This window comes from Delphinapterus leucas, chromosome 18, assembly GCF_059928025.1.
Source record: "Delphinapterus leucas isolate spDelLeu-1000000601 "Yukka" chromosome 18, BTC_Dleu_Yukka2, whole genome shotgun sequence".
NCBI lineage: Eukaryota > Metazoa > Chordata > Mammalia > Artiodactyla > Monodontidae > Delphinapterus > Delphinapterus leucas.
In genome coordinates, this window is record NC_143146.1 from 70447107 (window position 1) to 70460527 (window position 13421).

Consider the following 13421-nt stretch of genomic DNA (forward strand, 5'->3'; position numbering starts at 1 on the left):
AAAGCACTCATGTGATGAGTTGTGAGCTGAATTAGCACTTTTCATGGAAAGCCATTTTCACAAGAAAGAATGACTAAGTTATTCTGAGTTGGGTGATTTGGTAGACATTTTCTCGAAAATGAATGAAGTGGGCCTGTTACTGCAGGGAAAACAACAGTTTGTTGCCAATGATAACATGTGAGCTTTCAAATGAGAATTAGAATTTTGTTAAAAACTCTATCAGCCTCTGTGAGCTTGATGTCTTCCCAATCTTAAAAGACTTTTCTGATGAGATCAGTGAGGTAACCAATGTGATTTTTATTTATTTTATTTTATTTATTTATCTTTTGGCTGCATTGGGTCTTCGTTGCTGCGCGTTGGGCTTTCTCTAGTTGCGGCGAGCGGGGGCTACTCTTCGTTGCGGTGCAAGGGCTTCTCATTGCGGTGGCTTCTCTTGTTGCGGAGCCCGGGCTCTAGGTGCATGGGCTTCAGTAGTTGAGGCTCACTGGCTCAGTAGTTGTGGGTTGTGGGCTCTAGAGCACAGGCTCAGTAGTGTGACACACGGACTTAGTTACTCTGCGGCATGTGGGATCTTCCGGGACCAGGGCTCAAACCCGTGTCCCCTGCATTGCCAGGAGGATTCTTAACCACTGCACCACCAGGGAAGCCCTCCAATGTGATTTTTTAATAATGTCTAATGCAATGTGTAAATATATGGAATATCATTAATATTTTTCAAATAATCCACGCATGATGTTACAACATGGATAAAAGATTTATTCAAGGTACAAGAAAGACTAATTGAATTTAATGTAAGAAGAGTATGAAAAATTCATTACATGGTTTCGGATTTCACATTGCAACTTTTAAGAAACTACCACTTGCCTTAAGTTTTCGAGTAGTACCAAAGAAAAATACCCATAGTTAAGTGAAGACTACTAAAATACTTCTTTTTCTAATTACATTGCTGTGTGAGGTTGGGTTTTCTTCATGTACTTCTACCAAAACAACATATTGTAACAGATTAAATGCAGAAATGAGTATGAGAATCCAGCTATCTTCTATTGAGCCAGATAGTAAAGAGAACTGCAAAATTTTAAAATAATGTCACTCTTCTCGCATTTTTCTTGTAAAATAGTTATTTTTCATAAACATGTTATTCATGTTAATATGCAATGGGTTTATTTTTATTAATTAAATTAATATTTTTTTAAGTTCTTAGTTTTAATTTCTAATGCGGTAACCTACATAAACAAAGGCTCTTGGTCCTCAATCATTTTAAGAGTGTAAGGAGAACTGAGACCAAAAAGTTTGACAACTTCTGCTATAACGTTACCAGTGCTTCTGATTTGCTAGAAGTTCTCTGCTTTAAAAACAATTCTGCTAATCAAGGGGTCAGTCTCCTCTTTATCCACTACAGGTTTTATATTTATCATTTGTTTAACTGTAAATGATTATTTTCCTGATTTATGACTCCATAAAGCACAGTTTATAGTATAAACAAAAACATGAAGTACTGAATTTTTTCAGCAAGCATGCATAATTACACATTTTTCTGAAAACATTTTTCTCAATGTAAACGATCAATTTATATAAAATCTGTCAATACCTGCTTTGTTGCATCGCGTCTTAAAAATTTCAAAAAACGTTGGCCTCTCTTTGCATCCAATCGGCATTTTTATCTACAATGTTATTCCAACGTTTGGTAACGGAGTCTGCAAAAGAGAACACCAAAATACACTTCACAGGGATGCAGTCCTTCTTAAGTGACTCTGAGGTAAAAGCGGAAGCGGGTAAACCTGCCTAAAGTTACAATGCTTATTTACCTCGGTCCCACTCGGGAAAAGAATCGAACTCACAGCGATGAAGAGAGCATTGTATATCTGTGCCGTCCAATAGAGCAGCCATTGGCCACATTCAGCATTTGAAATGTGGCAAGTCTGACTCAAGAACAGAATTTTTAATATTATTTACTCTTTATTAAATTAACTAGTCACGTGTGGCTAGTGGCTGCGCAGTTAGCGAGGGCTATTAGATCAACACCGTTTGACAATTCCCAATCAGTAAATCTTCGTTAACACAGCAGTTACCCGGGGACTGAGGCAGATACAGTGGGCCACAGGCTCTAGGACATTTTCCAAGATAGCAATATTCCGTGAAAGTAACTTCATCGTGATTCCAATTAAGGAAACTTCAGCTGGAGACGTCTGGGACAAGCGGCGCCCAAAGCTGGGCAATGGAGTCCCGGGGAAGGGGCGCCCTCGAGCCCCGAGGAGCGGGTCCCTTCTCCCCGTCGGGGCGGGGTGGGCAGGGACCAGTGAGGGCCCGAGGCCCGGATCCCACCCGGGCACCGGAGGCACTCCCCGCCGCCCGTCTCCACCCCTGCGAATACTAACCGCCTTCAGAGGTGCAGCTGTTTTTGTCCAGAGTAGGCTGACAAAACGTGCGCCGGCACTCAAATCAGAAATCTGACCCCGCAGGCTCCGTTTCGCCGCGACCCACCGACCCAGACAACACACACGGCGCGGAGCCGTAACAGTCCCACCTCCGCCCAGCGGGTTTCAGACTCTCGCTCCAAAAGCCCGCTCACGGGATACGTCACGCGATGACGCCATGACGCTGCATGCAGCGCGCGCGCGCCACCCGGAAGTCAGACTCGGGCCGCGTCGCCGCCGCCTCCAGTTGTGGCCAAAGCGAATACTTGTTCGGCTGCCTGACAGTCAGTTCTGAGCCGCTAAAGAGGGAGCTGAGGTGCCCGTTCTCTTCTCCTGAGCCTTCAGACTACTAGGCCGCGCTGCTCGGAGGCACCACGCCCTATGTATACTCGCCGCCTCCTCCCCCTTCGCTCCATGTCACGTTTGGGTGGTCCCCCTCGAATGCGGCCTGGGGTCTGTGAAAAGTCTCTGTTTTGTCCTAAAAGCGGGCGTCCCCCAAAGTGGGCAGACGTTAGAAAACCCCAGAGTGGTCCGTGGCTGTGGATAACTCCCTTCCCGGCTGAGTGCTCGCTAAAGAGTGGAAGAGGCTGAGATTTGAAGCCAGGGCAGCAGGATTTCAGAACCTCTGAGCCAGTTTCCCTGCTTGAAAAAGTGTGAAACCCACCTCAGGCCTCCTGCAGTGTTAGGCACTCCCCTCTGCAGGCTTCCGTAGTATCCCTGACGTTCCTAGGGTACCAAACAACTGTTTTGTGCCTAACTTCCCCTCCAAACTGCCCTGGAAGACAGCAGTCTCATCATTCACGGGGTCTGTGATATGCCTAGCACAAGGCTTAATTCAGGTTTATTGTAGTACCTAGGAAGCCTTCAGCTGGATTCTGGAGCTGAGAGGGGCTCACGGGCCTTGCTGCTTTGCGAAGGCTCTTAAGCAGTAAACAGTGGAAGCAACCGTGGATTTGAAGAAGAGTGGCCTCTACTTGGTACCTGAGGTGTCATTTTAGTTTGATCATAATCCTTTGCTGTAGTAGGAAGCCTTACCTGTACAGACAGATAGCAAAGCTTATGATCATCTAGGCCTAAACAGCAAAGAAACATGGGCCTGGGATCCTTACCCAATAACAGCTAACACTTAATGAACATCTATGAGTTATTCTGCTTTGTGCTTTATAAAGGATATCACGTTTACTCTTACCATAATCCTATAAATTGGTTAGTATTGTCAGATGGGGAATCTGAGTTATCTAGTTAAGTAAGTTGAGTGATAAACAAGGCCCAGTTTTCAGTTCAAGTCTGTGTAACTTCAGATACTTAACTATCCTGTGATTGTCTGCATTTAACCTCTAAATCTGAACAATTTGCTGCTTTTCACCTTTTTTGGGGGGCGGGTCCACTAGAGTGGACTATTGGTATGTCATACAACCCTCTGAAATATATTTTTTCACTATATACACTGTTCCTCCCCCCTCCCCCCCTCCCCACACTCTGCCCATAACTTTATGCTCCTTGCTCCTGTAGTACCAGGTTTTTTACATTCTTTAGCTCTGCCATAATATACTTTCTTATACTCACTCTTATAGTGCGGCGGCTCAAATAATTTACTGCTTGTATTAGAGGTACAGTATCTTTTAAAACAGGGTCTTTAAAATGGTAAGTCACTGTGGGAATAGTGAATTAATGAATTGCTAATTAAAACGTGTGTGAATAAGAAGGTAAATGAAAAACAGCTTTGAAAAAAGATTCAGGAGCAATGAATTGAAGAGACAGAAAAAAGCAATTAGGGATGAGGTGGCAATTAGACCTCAGTAGGTAGGGAGATCGCCTTCCCTCCTCCAATTAGGGTAATAGGAAGCAGCACCCATCAGAATCAGAAATAAATGGAGAAGGTTGGGAAGAACCTGAACCAACTTGATCTGGAGAAAGAGGGGGCGGATGAAGGTGGAAGGCAAAACAAGGACACAAACAAACTGCCCCAGGATATTGCGCTGCGCCTGGGCGCACGGCGGCCGGATGGAGCGCTTGGTCCGTGTGCCCTACAGCTTGTACCCGGGCTATGGGAACACGCTGCCTTTGGGCCAGCCTGGACTTTCTGAGCACAAACAGCCCGACTGGAGACACAACAACGGTCCCCCCGCTTTCCTGGCCAGGCCGGGGCTGCTGGTGCCCTCCAACGCCTCCGAGTACTGCGTGGACCCTTACAAGAGGGCCCAGCTTAAGGCCATTCTCTCCCAGATGAACCCCAGCCTGAGCCTGCGTCTGTGCAAGGCCGACACCAAGGAGGTGGGCGTGCAGGTGAACCCCCGGGTGGACAAGTCCGTGCAATGCTCACTGGGGCCTCGCAGCTTGCACAGCCGCTCCCCCTGGGGCAGCACGGGGCACAAGGCGCCCCTGTCAGCCTGGGGAGTCTATTCGCCAGTGATGGGCCGCAGGGGCCTGGTGCGGCTGCAGAAGGATGGGGAAGACGAGGAGAGGAAGGCGCTTTCGGGTCCTCCTGAGGCGAGCCAGCCGCCGCCGCTGCCGCCACCAACACCAAGGTCGGAAGAGGACCAGCGGGAGGAACTCCGGCAACAGGAAGAGTTGGGGGAGGAAGATGCCTCAAGTCCCCGGGAAAGGAAGAGGAAGCAAGCTCAGGGAGACGCCACCGAGCCTCTCCGGAAGCCCAACTTCCAGGTGAGCTTTCTCTTCCCTCGCCTCAGCCCTCTCTTTCCTTTTTTTCCATTTCTGGTGCAACGAGAGCAGAATCTTCTCTGCAAACATATATTTTACATGTCCTATGTGTGTGTGTTTAATTTTTTGGTAAAATGGGGTGCCAACTTTAAGCCTATGAAAACCCAAAGTTTGGGGACCATAGCTATTGGAAATGAGACAAAGAAGGGTTTCAGGTTTGTGAAATCTGTGATCAGATCTTCGTTTTGTGCAGGTGGTGCTAATGGCCTTGGGGAAAATAGATTGGAAAAGCGTGAGAGCAGCTAGAAGCGTCCCAGAGTAATCAATCCTTGAGAGCTGAGTTCACGTAGTGACCTTGAGAATAGCTATGAATGAGATTAAGGAGGCTTCTTGTTGTTTCTTATACAAAGCCACAAGGATAGAAGGATCTGGCTTTTTATCCGCACCCCCCCTCCCCACCACCCCAAGATAGTAAAGGACTTTTCCTCCTTATTTGCAGTTTTTAGAACCAAAATATGGCTATTTTCACTGTAAAGATTGTAAGACCAGATGGGAGAGTGCTTATGTGTGGTGCATTTCTGGAACTAATAAGGTAAGTAAAAGTGAGTGGGACAAGGGAGAGCATGGGCGGGCACAGGTGCTACATGGAGGAAGAACATGTTTCCTAATGGAGCATGACTAGAATGCTGTCTTGGTCATGTTGGCAGCCTCCGTGCCAGGCACATAACAGGTGTTCAGTAAATGTTTGGATTGAACTGAATTGGGCTGTCCACAAGAGCTCTTGAGCTCCTGAGCCCTGGTGTTATATTTGGTTTGGTAGTTGCACCAGACAAAATGTCAGGTTATTTAAATGAACTTGTATACATTGGGACTTGCTATAATCTTTTTTTTTTTTTTTTTTTTTGTATGCGGGCCTCTCACTGTTGTGGCCTCTCCCATTGTGGAGTGCAGGCTCAGCGGCCATGGCTCACGGGCCCAGCCGCTCCGCGGCATGTGGGATCTTCCCGGACCGGGGCACAAACCCATGTCCCCTGCATCGGCAGGCGGACTCTCAACCACTGTGCCACCAGGGAAGCCCTATAATCATTTTTTATTTGGTATATTGTAACAAGTTTGGGCCTTAGCTCTAGAAAATTTCCACTGTCTGTCCACAAGGTGGGGCAATGAGAGAAATAATTTATTGTAAAGATTAACCTTGAGAGACTTGGTTATTTAGGCTCCCCGCCTTAATTTGAATTAGTTGTCAACATATTTAGGCTGGGAAAGATTCCACATTTTGCATTTCCAGATTTTCCTGAACCGTCAGACTCTGGTCATTAAACGCTCTCAGTTTGAGAGCAGTAGGCTGGACTTGAGCAGCTTCTGTCTCCTTTCACTGGGCATGTGGCCTTTATTTCACAGCAGTCTGCATCTGGTGTCTCTCATTCACCTCTACAAGCATTTGAGTTTGAGGCCCCTGTGCTGTTGCATTTTAGATACTGCTTTTCCTTCTTAAGGACTGTAGAGGGAGAGGGTAAGGAGGCATGCTACCACCTGAATGAAAACTTGGTTGTTGTTGTTGTTTTTTTTAACCTAGCCATTTACTAGAACCTGGAGGCGAATAGATTTTTAAACTAAACTAAAATTACTTTCCTTCTCTTGCTAGAAAAGAAACAGTGGGTTTAATTCAAACACTGGTGACACTAGGAAAAAAAGAACAAGACATAGAACTCATCCTGGAGAAATTTATTGATAGGAGTGACGCAGACAAAATGAGATTTGGTGGTATATGCATTGGCACCCGTGGCATGGAAGTGGTACAGAAATGATACAGGAGGGGGACGATTAACCCTGTCAGAGGGAAGGCATCTTGATGTCCAAGCAGGATTTTAAAGGTTTATAAATAGGAGTTCACCAAGTGAGGAAGGGAGAGAAAGTGCACAAGAAAATGCACAAAGCCTGGAAACCACGTGTGTTGGTGGGTAACTATAAGTAATTTAAATTTCAAATTGAGAAATACTGAAAAAAATGAAAAAGTAGGGGCAAATAGACCAGGACAGAAGGAGCAAGTCAAGGGTTCTGCCTGCACAATGAATAAAGTTATCATAGCTACTTCTCACTGAAGACTTTTACTGTGGTACTTTGTGTACATTATTGCGTAGTTGTCAGAATTATAGAAAAAGGAAGTGGTATTGTCTCAATTTTACAGGTAAGGAAAATGAGGTTCAAATAATAAGAAAAAGTGACTGATAGCACTAGAAGAGCTTAAGACTTCAGCATAGAGGTTGGGCAAAAGCAAGCTGCAAGGTGAAGGAATGGATTACTTAAATTAAGATATGGGAGCCTAGAGTACCTATAAACTTGTATAAAAGACAAATTTCTCTTTAGGTTTATTTCAAACAACTCTGTTGCAAATGCCAAAAGAGTTTTAACCCTTATCGAGTAGAAGCAATCCAGTGCCAGGTAAGCAAATAGAATATTTCCATTGTATCTATAATGTTTTCATTCTTAAGCATGAAGCTTCTGTGGCAAAATGTTAGGATTTGATAGACTTAGATATCGGTACAGGAGTGTTAGGTTTTCTGTATGTTTGAATTTTTACAGTATTTTAGAAAAAGCATTAATTCTAGGTTTTTTTTGGGGGGGGAAGGGGAAGATTTACTCTTAAGTTGCCTTATGTGGTGTGTTTATGTATGTGGTGTGTTTTTCCTCAAACACCCTGTGTATAGTCTGCATGTAATAATTTAACAGGTAACCTTTATTAAGCTTTTACTATGTGCCAAACTTGAGGCCAAGTGCTTTTCATTATCTCCTGTAATCTAACCTTTCAGGTAGATGTTATTCCCATGATACAGACCAGAAAGCTAAAGTTCAATAAGAAAATAACTTGCCCAAGGTTGGACAGATAGTATTAGAGTTGTGATCAGATTCCATGGTGTCCCCAAGGTCTAGGATGTCACAGAATTCGATTAGCTCTTACATAAAACAGCTTGCAGGAGACATCTCTTGAAGCTTTTCAGAAAAGTGTGACATAGTTGATTTTCATAATCAAGAATTTTTTTTAAGCTAAATCCTTCACTTACTTAACATTTTTATACTACTAAGAAATTAATAACTTAAAAAACTAGTCTAATCGTTTATAAATGATTTATCTTTAGATTTTCTAGTCTGACATTCTCATTTAGTCTGTTTACTATAATTACTTTGGATTTAAATATATTTTCTTACTATTATACTCCTTTTTCTTGTGTTCACTTGAATTGATTTTTTAAAACCTCCCCCATTATCTTGGCAGTTATTCATTCTTTAATGTTCATCATACAGCATGATTCTTTAACAACTTATGTAGACGTTGATAAGTCAATCTCACCTCTCCTTGACAATGCAGTGACCTTAGGTCACACTAATTCCTTATCACTTCATCCAAACTTCTTTGCTGCTATTGTTGTATGTTATTTTTAAACTTTAAAAGACATTATTTGTTATAGTCATAATTAATTTAGCTTTAGCTACATATTTACCCTTTCTGCTGCTCTCAGGTCCTTTTTGTATCTGGGACCACTTTCCTTATACCTGAAGAACACATTTTAATACTTCCTGTAATGCAGATCTGAAGGTGACACATTTTATTTTGTCTAGATAGCTTTTTTAAAGGATATTTTTGCTGAATATAAAATTTTTAGGTTGGCAGTAGTTTCTTTCTGCCCCTTAAGGATCTGACCTTCATTGTTTCTGTAAAGTTGGCTATTGGTCTTATTGCAACTCCTTTGAAGTAATATATCTCACTTTCTCACCTTCTTAAGTCTGTCTGCTTTTAAGATATTTCTCTCTGCTTTGGTTTTCAGCAGTTTTACAATTTATGCCCAATTGTAGTTTCTTTGTATTTATCCTGCTTACAATTCATAGTGTTTCTTGAATCTGTAGCTTGAAGACTTTTATCACTCTTGGAAAATTATCAGCCATTATCTTTAAAAATATTACTTCCACCTCCATTCTCTTTCTTCTAATTACTCATATTAGACCTTTCACCATATCCCTTATCTCTTTTATGCTCTTTTCTGTATTTCCTAAGCTTTTGTCTCTCTTTGCTTCCGTTTGGATAGCAACTACTAAACTATCTTCCATTTCTCTAATTTTTCCTTCTGCTCTTTCCAATCTGCTGTCAAACCTACCTATTCAGTTATAGATTTCAGTTACTGTGTTTTTCAGTACTAGAATTTTTATGTCTTTTTAAGTGACGTCCAGTTCTTTGTTGGAAATATCAGTCTCATCTCTTTGAACATATTAAGCATCATTTTCTTAAAATCCGTACCATAAAACTCCATTAATTTAATCCTCTATGGTTCTGTTGCTATCCTCTTCACGTTCCTTGGTTTTCGAGTATGTCGTTCTGTCTCCTTATATACCTGGTTACTTTTGAGTGCTATATATTGTATATGAAAAATTATAGTGATAATTCGAGGCCTAGGATAGTATTGTTTTTCACAGAAGACTTGTTTGCTTCTGTTGGGCAGATGGGGACACTAGCAATTTCAGATTACTATTTTCCAATCAGGGTTGAGCTGTTTTGAAACTGGGCTTCAGCAGTTGAAGGCTGGTCAATTTTGGGTTCATTCTTATTCTTAGGGTGTAGCCTTTCAGGGCCCTTCAGGGTCCCAGCACAAAACCTGAATTGTTTACCAGGTCTCTCCTACTTTGACATATTTAAGATTATCCCTCAGCCTCATCAACTTGTTAAACTCATTTTCAGCTTCCTGTTGTCTTTCACCTCTTACAGAATTGCCTTTAGAGAGAAAATAGTCCCAAATGTCAGGCTCATCTCTGTTTCTGGGCTTCCTCCTCTGATACTTTGGTATCTCTCCAGTGCCTTCAAGTAGTTCTTGTTTTTAATTATTATCTTCTCTGCTCAGCTTTTCTTGTTGTCCTAAGTAGGAGATTTGGTCAAAACTACCTAATCCACCATTACTAAAACCAGAAACCTACCTTTAGACTAAATCCTGATTTTTTTTTTAACTAAAAAAATTTGTTTTGAATTAAGCCTTTTCTTCCTTATAAAGGTGATATGAGGATTAAGTGAATTTATATAAAGTGCTTGGAGCAGTACCTAGAGTAAACAACATGTGAGTATTGCTATTAGAATTTCCTTGAGGATGCATACTCATCAACGGGAGAGTGGAAGATGTAAGTGCAGTACAACATTTGATAAATCATATCTGAGACACTCATTTGGAAAATAAAAATGCCTATTTTCACAATATAAAAGGTAAAGCTTTACTTATTCTTTTTGGCTATGGACATATGCAGAAAATTGAGCAGTGATTTATAAATTTTCAGAGATTAGCAGGGTTGGGAAGGTGGACCAGGGTAGTATACCAGTCTCCATGGGGTGTGTTTTTTATTTATCAGAAGACAGAATAGGATAATGGTTAAAAATTCTTCAAATTCCAGCAGAGATTAGGTATGACTGGAAGGAAAATATTTAGCTTCCTCTAGAACACCCCTCCCTACAGTTGTGACAAGCAAAAATCTCTCCAGATATTTCCAAATGTCTGCTGGTAGGTAAAATACTACTAGTTGAGAATCATTGCTCTAGTATTTTTTAAATGTTCCAGTCTAGGTAATCAAATCACTTAATACCCACTGCTCACTCCCACCTGGCTACAAATGTAGAGACCTGTATAATGAAGAGACTCTACAAAACTCTAACTTTTAAACCTTTTCTCTTGTATCTTCTGGACTGGCTTATCAATGTTCTCTTAAATATCGTCTGATCATTCATTTTGAAAAATGCATTTAGTGGGCTGTGAGTGGTTTTGTACAACTTGGTCTTGGACTTCTCATAGGATTCAAAGGAGGAGAAAGATATCGGGGATAGGGGTGGTGGGGAAAAGTATTTTCATTTGAGGACTACATTTGAAGAACTAATTTGATCATTTAGTCCCCAAACTGTTGCTTCTTTTCAAAAGACCTGTTCAAAGTCTCGTTGTTCCTGTCTTCAAAAGAAAAGACACATCGATCTAAGGAGGCCTCATCGGCAGGAGCTGTGTGGCCGCTGCAAAGACAAGAGATTCTCCTGTGGCAATATTTACAGCTTTAAATGCATCATGTGACAGGCAGCATGCTTCATACGGGACACCTGAACTCTTCTTGTAATTTACTGTATAGTTCCTCTTTTGCACCTTGGCTCTGACCTGGTATTGGAAAATGGTTTAGGCTTTTGTACTTTTTGTAGGTGGTATGACAATTGTCGATGTGAATAGAATAAAATAAATGCATGTAAAATAGACCATGAAGACACATTAATTGGTGATCCGGGGTAAAAACATCACTAAAACATTGGGAAAATGGTAGATCCTATCACTAATATGAATGGAACAATGAAGAGGAACAACAGTCATTCATTTGACAAACTTGTACACTGGGTGTTCTAAGTGCTAGGAATATAGAGACGATCAGGAGCAAGGTCCTTGCCTTCAAGTGTACCTAATCATTATAGCAAATGCTTAAATAGTACTTAGTATATGTCAGGCATTGATGTTACTCATCACAGCACTCTTATTATACTCTTTTAACAGATGAGGAGAGAGAGCCACAGGGAGGTTACAGGGTAAAGCCAGAATTTGAACCTAGGTAGACTAGTCCATTCTCCACGGCTTTAGATTTACTTAGATTTTTTCTTAGATTCAGATGTGTTAAGTGCAATGAAGGAAACGGGGCTATAATAGAGTGACTCTTTTATAAAGAGTTGTTGAAAAGAGGTGACATGAGAATTGAGACCTGCCGGATGAGGGAGGAGCTGGGAGAAAGGAAGCTGAATTTGATCCAACAGAACAGCAAGAGCAAAGACCCTGGGGGTGGGCTGGGACATGTACTTGGTATGTTTGAGGAACAAGAGCCCCTGAGGCTCAAGTCAGGCATAGGCTGGAGAAGGCAGGGCTCAGGTCAAGCATATGGCAGCCCATGAAAGGGTTTAAACAAGGCACTGACAACAGATTCTTTCTATAAAAAACTTACTGCTATGAGAGAATACCAGGTAGAGTGGAAGGAGGGAGACCAGTTAGGAGATTAATGAATGCACGAGCAAAATGATGGCTTGGAAAAGAGTGGGTGGCCATGGAGATAGAAATACATGAATTCCAGATAGTGTTTGAAAATGTAATGCACAGGATTAGGAGTGGGTGATGGTGAAATAAATGATGACTTTTAGATTTCTTTGAGCTCTGGGTTGGATGGAACTGAGGGGTATAACAGGAACATTCTGGACTCAAATTACCTAACTTCAAATCCTCGGTGTGATACTTAGGAGATGTATGATTGTGGGCAAGTTACTTATGCCCTCTCTCTCAATTACTCTTCTGTAAAATGGGGACAATAATAGGAACTGTCTCTTGGTGGTGGTGATGTGAGGACTAAAGCAGCTGTTACATGTTAAGCACTTAGGTTACTACCTGTAACAGGTATTCAGTAAACTTAGCTGTCCTTTTTTGGTGGGGCTATATAGTGAGATGGGAGAAGGCTTCTGTTTTCAACATTAACTTTGAAATATTTGAAACTCCACACAAATGGAGACGTCATGTAGGCTGTTGTTTATATGAATCTGGAATTTAGGAAGGAGGTAAGAGCTACAGAGAGAGAGATTTGGAGATTAAAAAATCTGTAGTCACTACCAAATGTAAAATAGACAGCTAGTGGAAAGCAACTGCATAGCACAGGGAGATCAGCTCGGTGCTTTGTGACCATCTAGAGGGGTGGTATAGGGAGGGTGGGAGGGAGATGCAAGAGGGAGGAGATATGGGGATATATGTATACATATAGCTGATTCACTTCATTATACAGAAGAAACTAACACAACATTGTAAAGCAATTATACTCCAATAAAGATGTAAAAAAAAAAAATCCATAGTACTGGGAATTCCTTGGCGATCCAATGGTTAGGACTCTGCATTTCCACTGCAGTGGGCCTGGGTTCCATCCCTGGTTGCGGAACTAAGATCCCGCAAGCCGAGCAGGGTGGCCAAAAAAAAAAAGTGTGTGTGTGTGTGTGTGTGTATATATATATATATATATATATATATATAATTATAAAATTTTAAACTGTGAGCCTGGATGGTGTCACCTAGTAGGAGAGTATAGCACAGGGCCCTGGGGCACAGCAACATTTAGAACAACGATTCTAAAACTTTAATGTCCCAGGAATTACCTGGCGATCTTTTTTGCTTTTTTAATTAAATGAGTCATTTAATAAGATTTCAACTATTATTAATAACTCTTTACCCTGTGTTCCCTACCATAAGTTGACTCTGTTTTTAGCTTAACTTATCTTGTCCTCCCTCTGTGTTGGGTTTTAAGTTAGAACTTTTATGGTAA

At 41.7% G+C, this 13421-nt stretch overlaps 2 protein-coding genes across 3 annotated transcripts in view; one reads left to right on the forward strand and one right to left on the reverse strand.

Annotated features, from left to right (window-relative positions):
• BRCA2 (BRCA2 DNA repair associated) overlaps positions 1-2579 on the reverse strand; it is a 57185-nt gene extending 54606 nt beyond the window's left edge. For both annotated transcript variants that reach the window (XM_089899269.1, XM_022574615.3), the window contains exons 1-2: positions 2376-2579; positions 1589-1694 (exon numbers count right to left, since the gene is read on the reverse strand). In XM_089899269.1, coding sequence (XP_089755395.1) covers positions 1589-1655 — 67 coding nt within the window. In that variant the 5' untranslated portion in view covers positions 1656-1694; positions 2376-2579. The remainder of the gene's footprint in view (positions 1-1588; positions 1695-2375) is intronic.
• On the forward strand, positions 1317-12798 carry ZAR1L (zygote arrest 1 like). Its single transcript, XM_022574422.2, has 4 exons — positions 1317-5078; positions 5575-5667; positions 7443-7517; positions 11021-12798. Exons 1-4 carry the CDS (start codon positions 4341-4343, stop codon positions 11162-11164), a joined length of 1050 nt encoding a protein of 349 aa, XP_022430130.1. The 5' UTR covers positions 1317-4340; the 3' UTR covers positions 11165-12798.
• Positions 12799-13421: the final 623 nt, after the last annotated feature.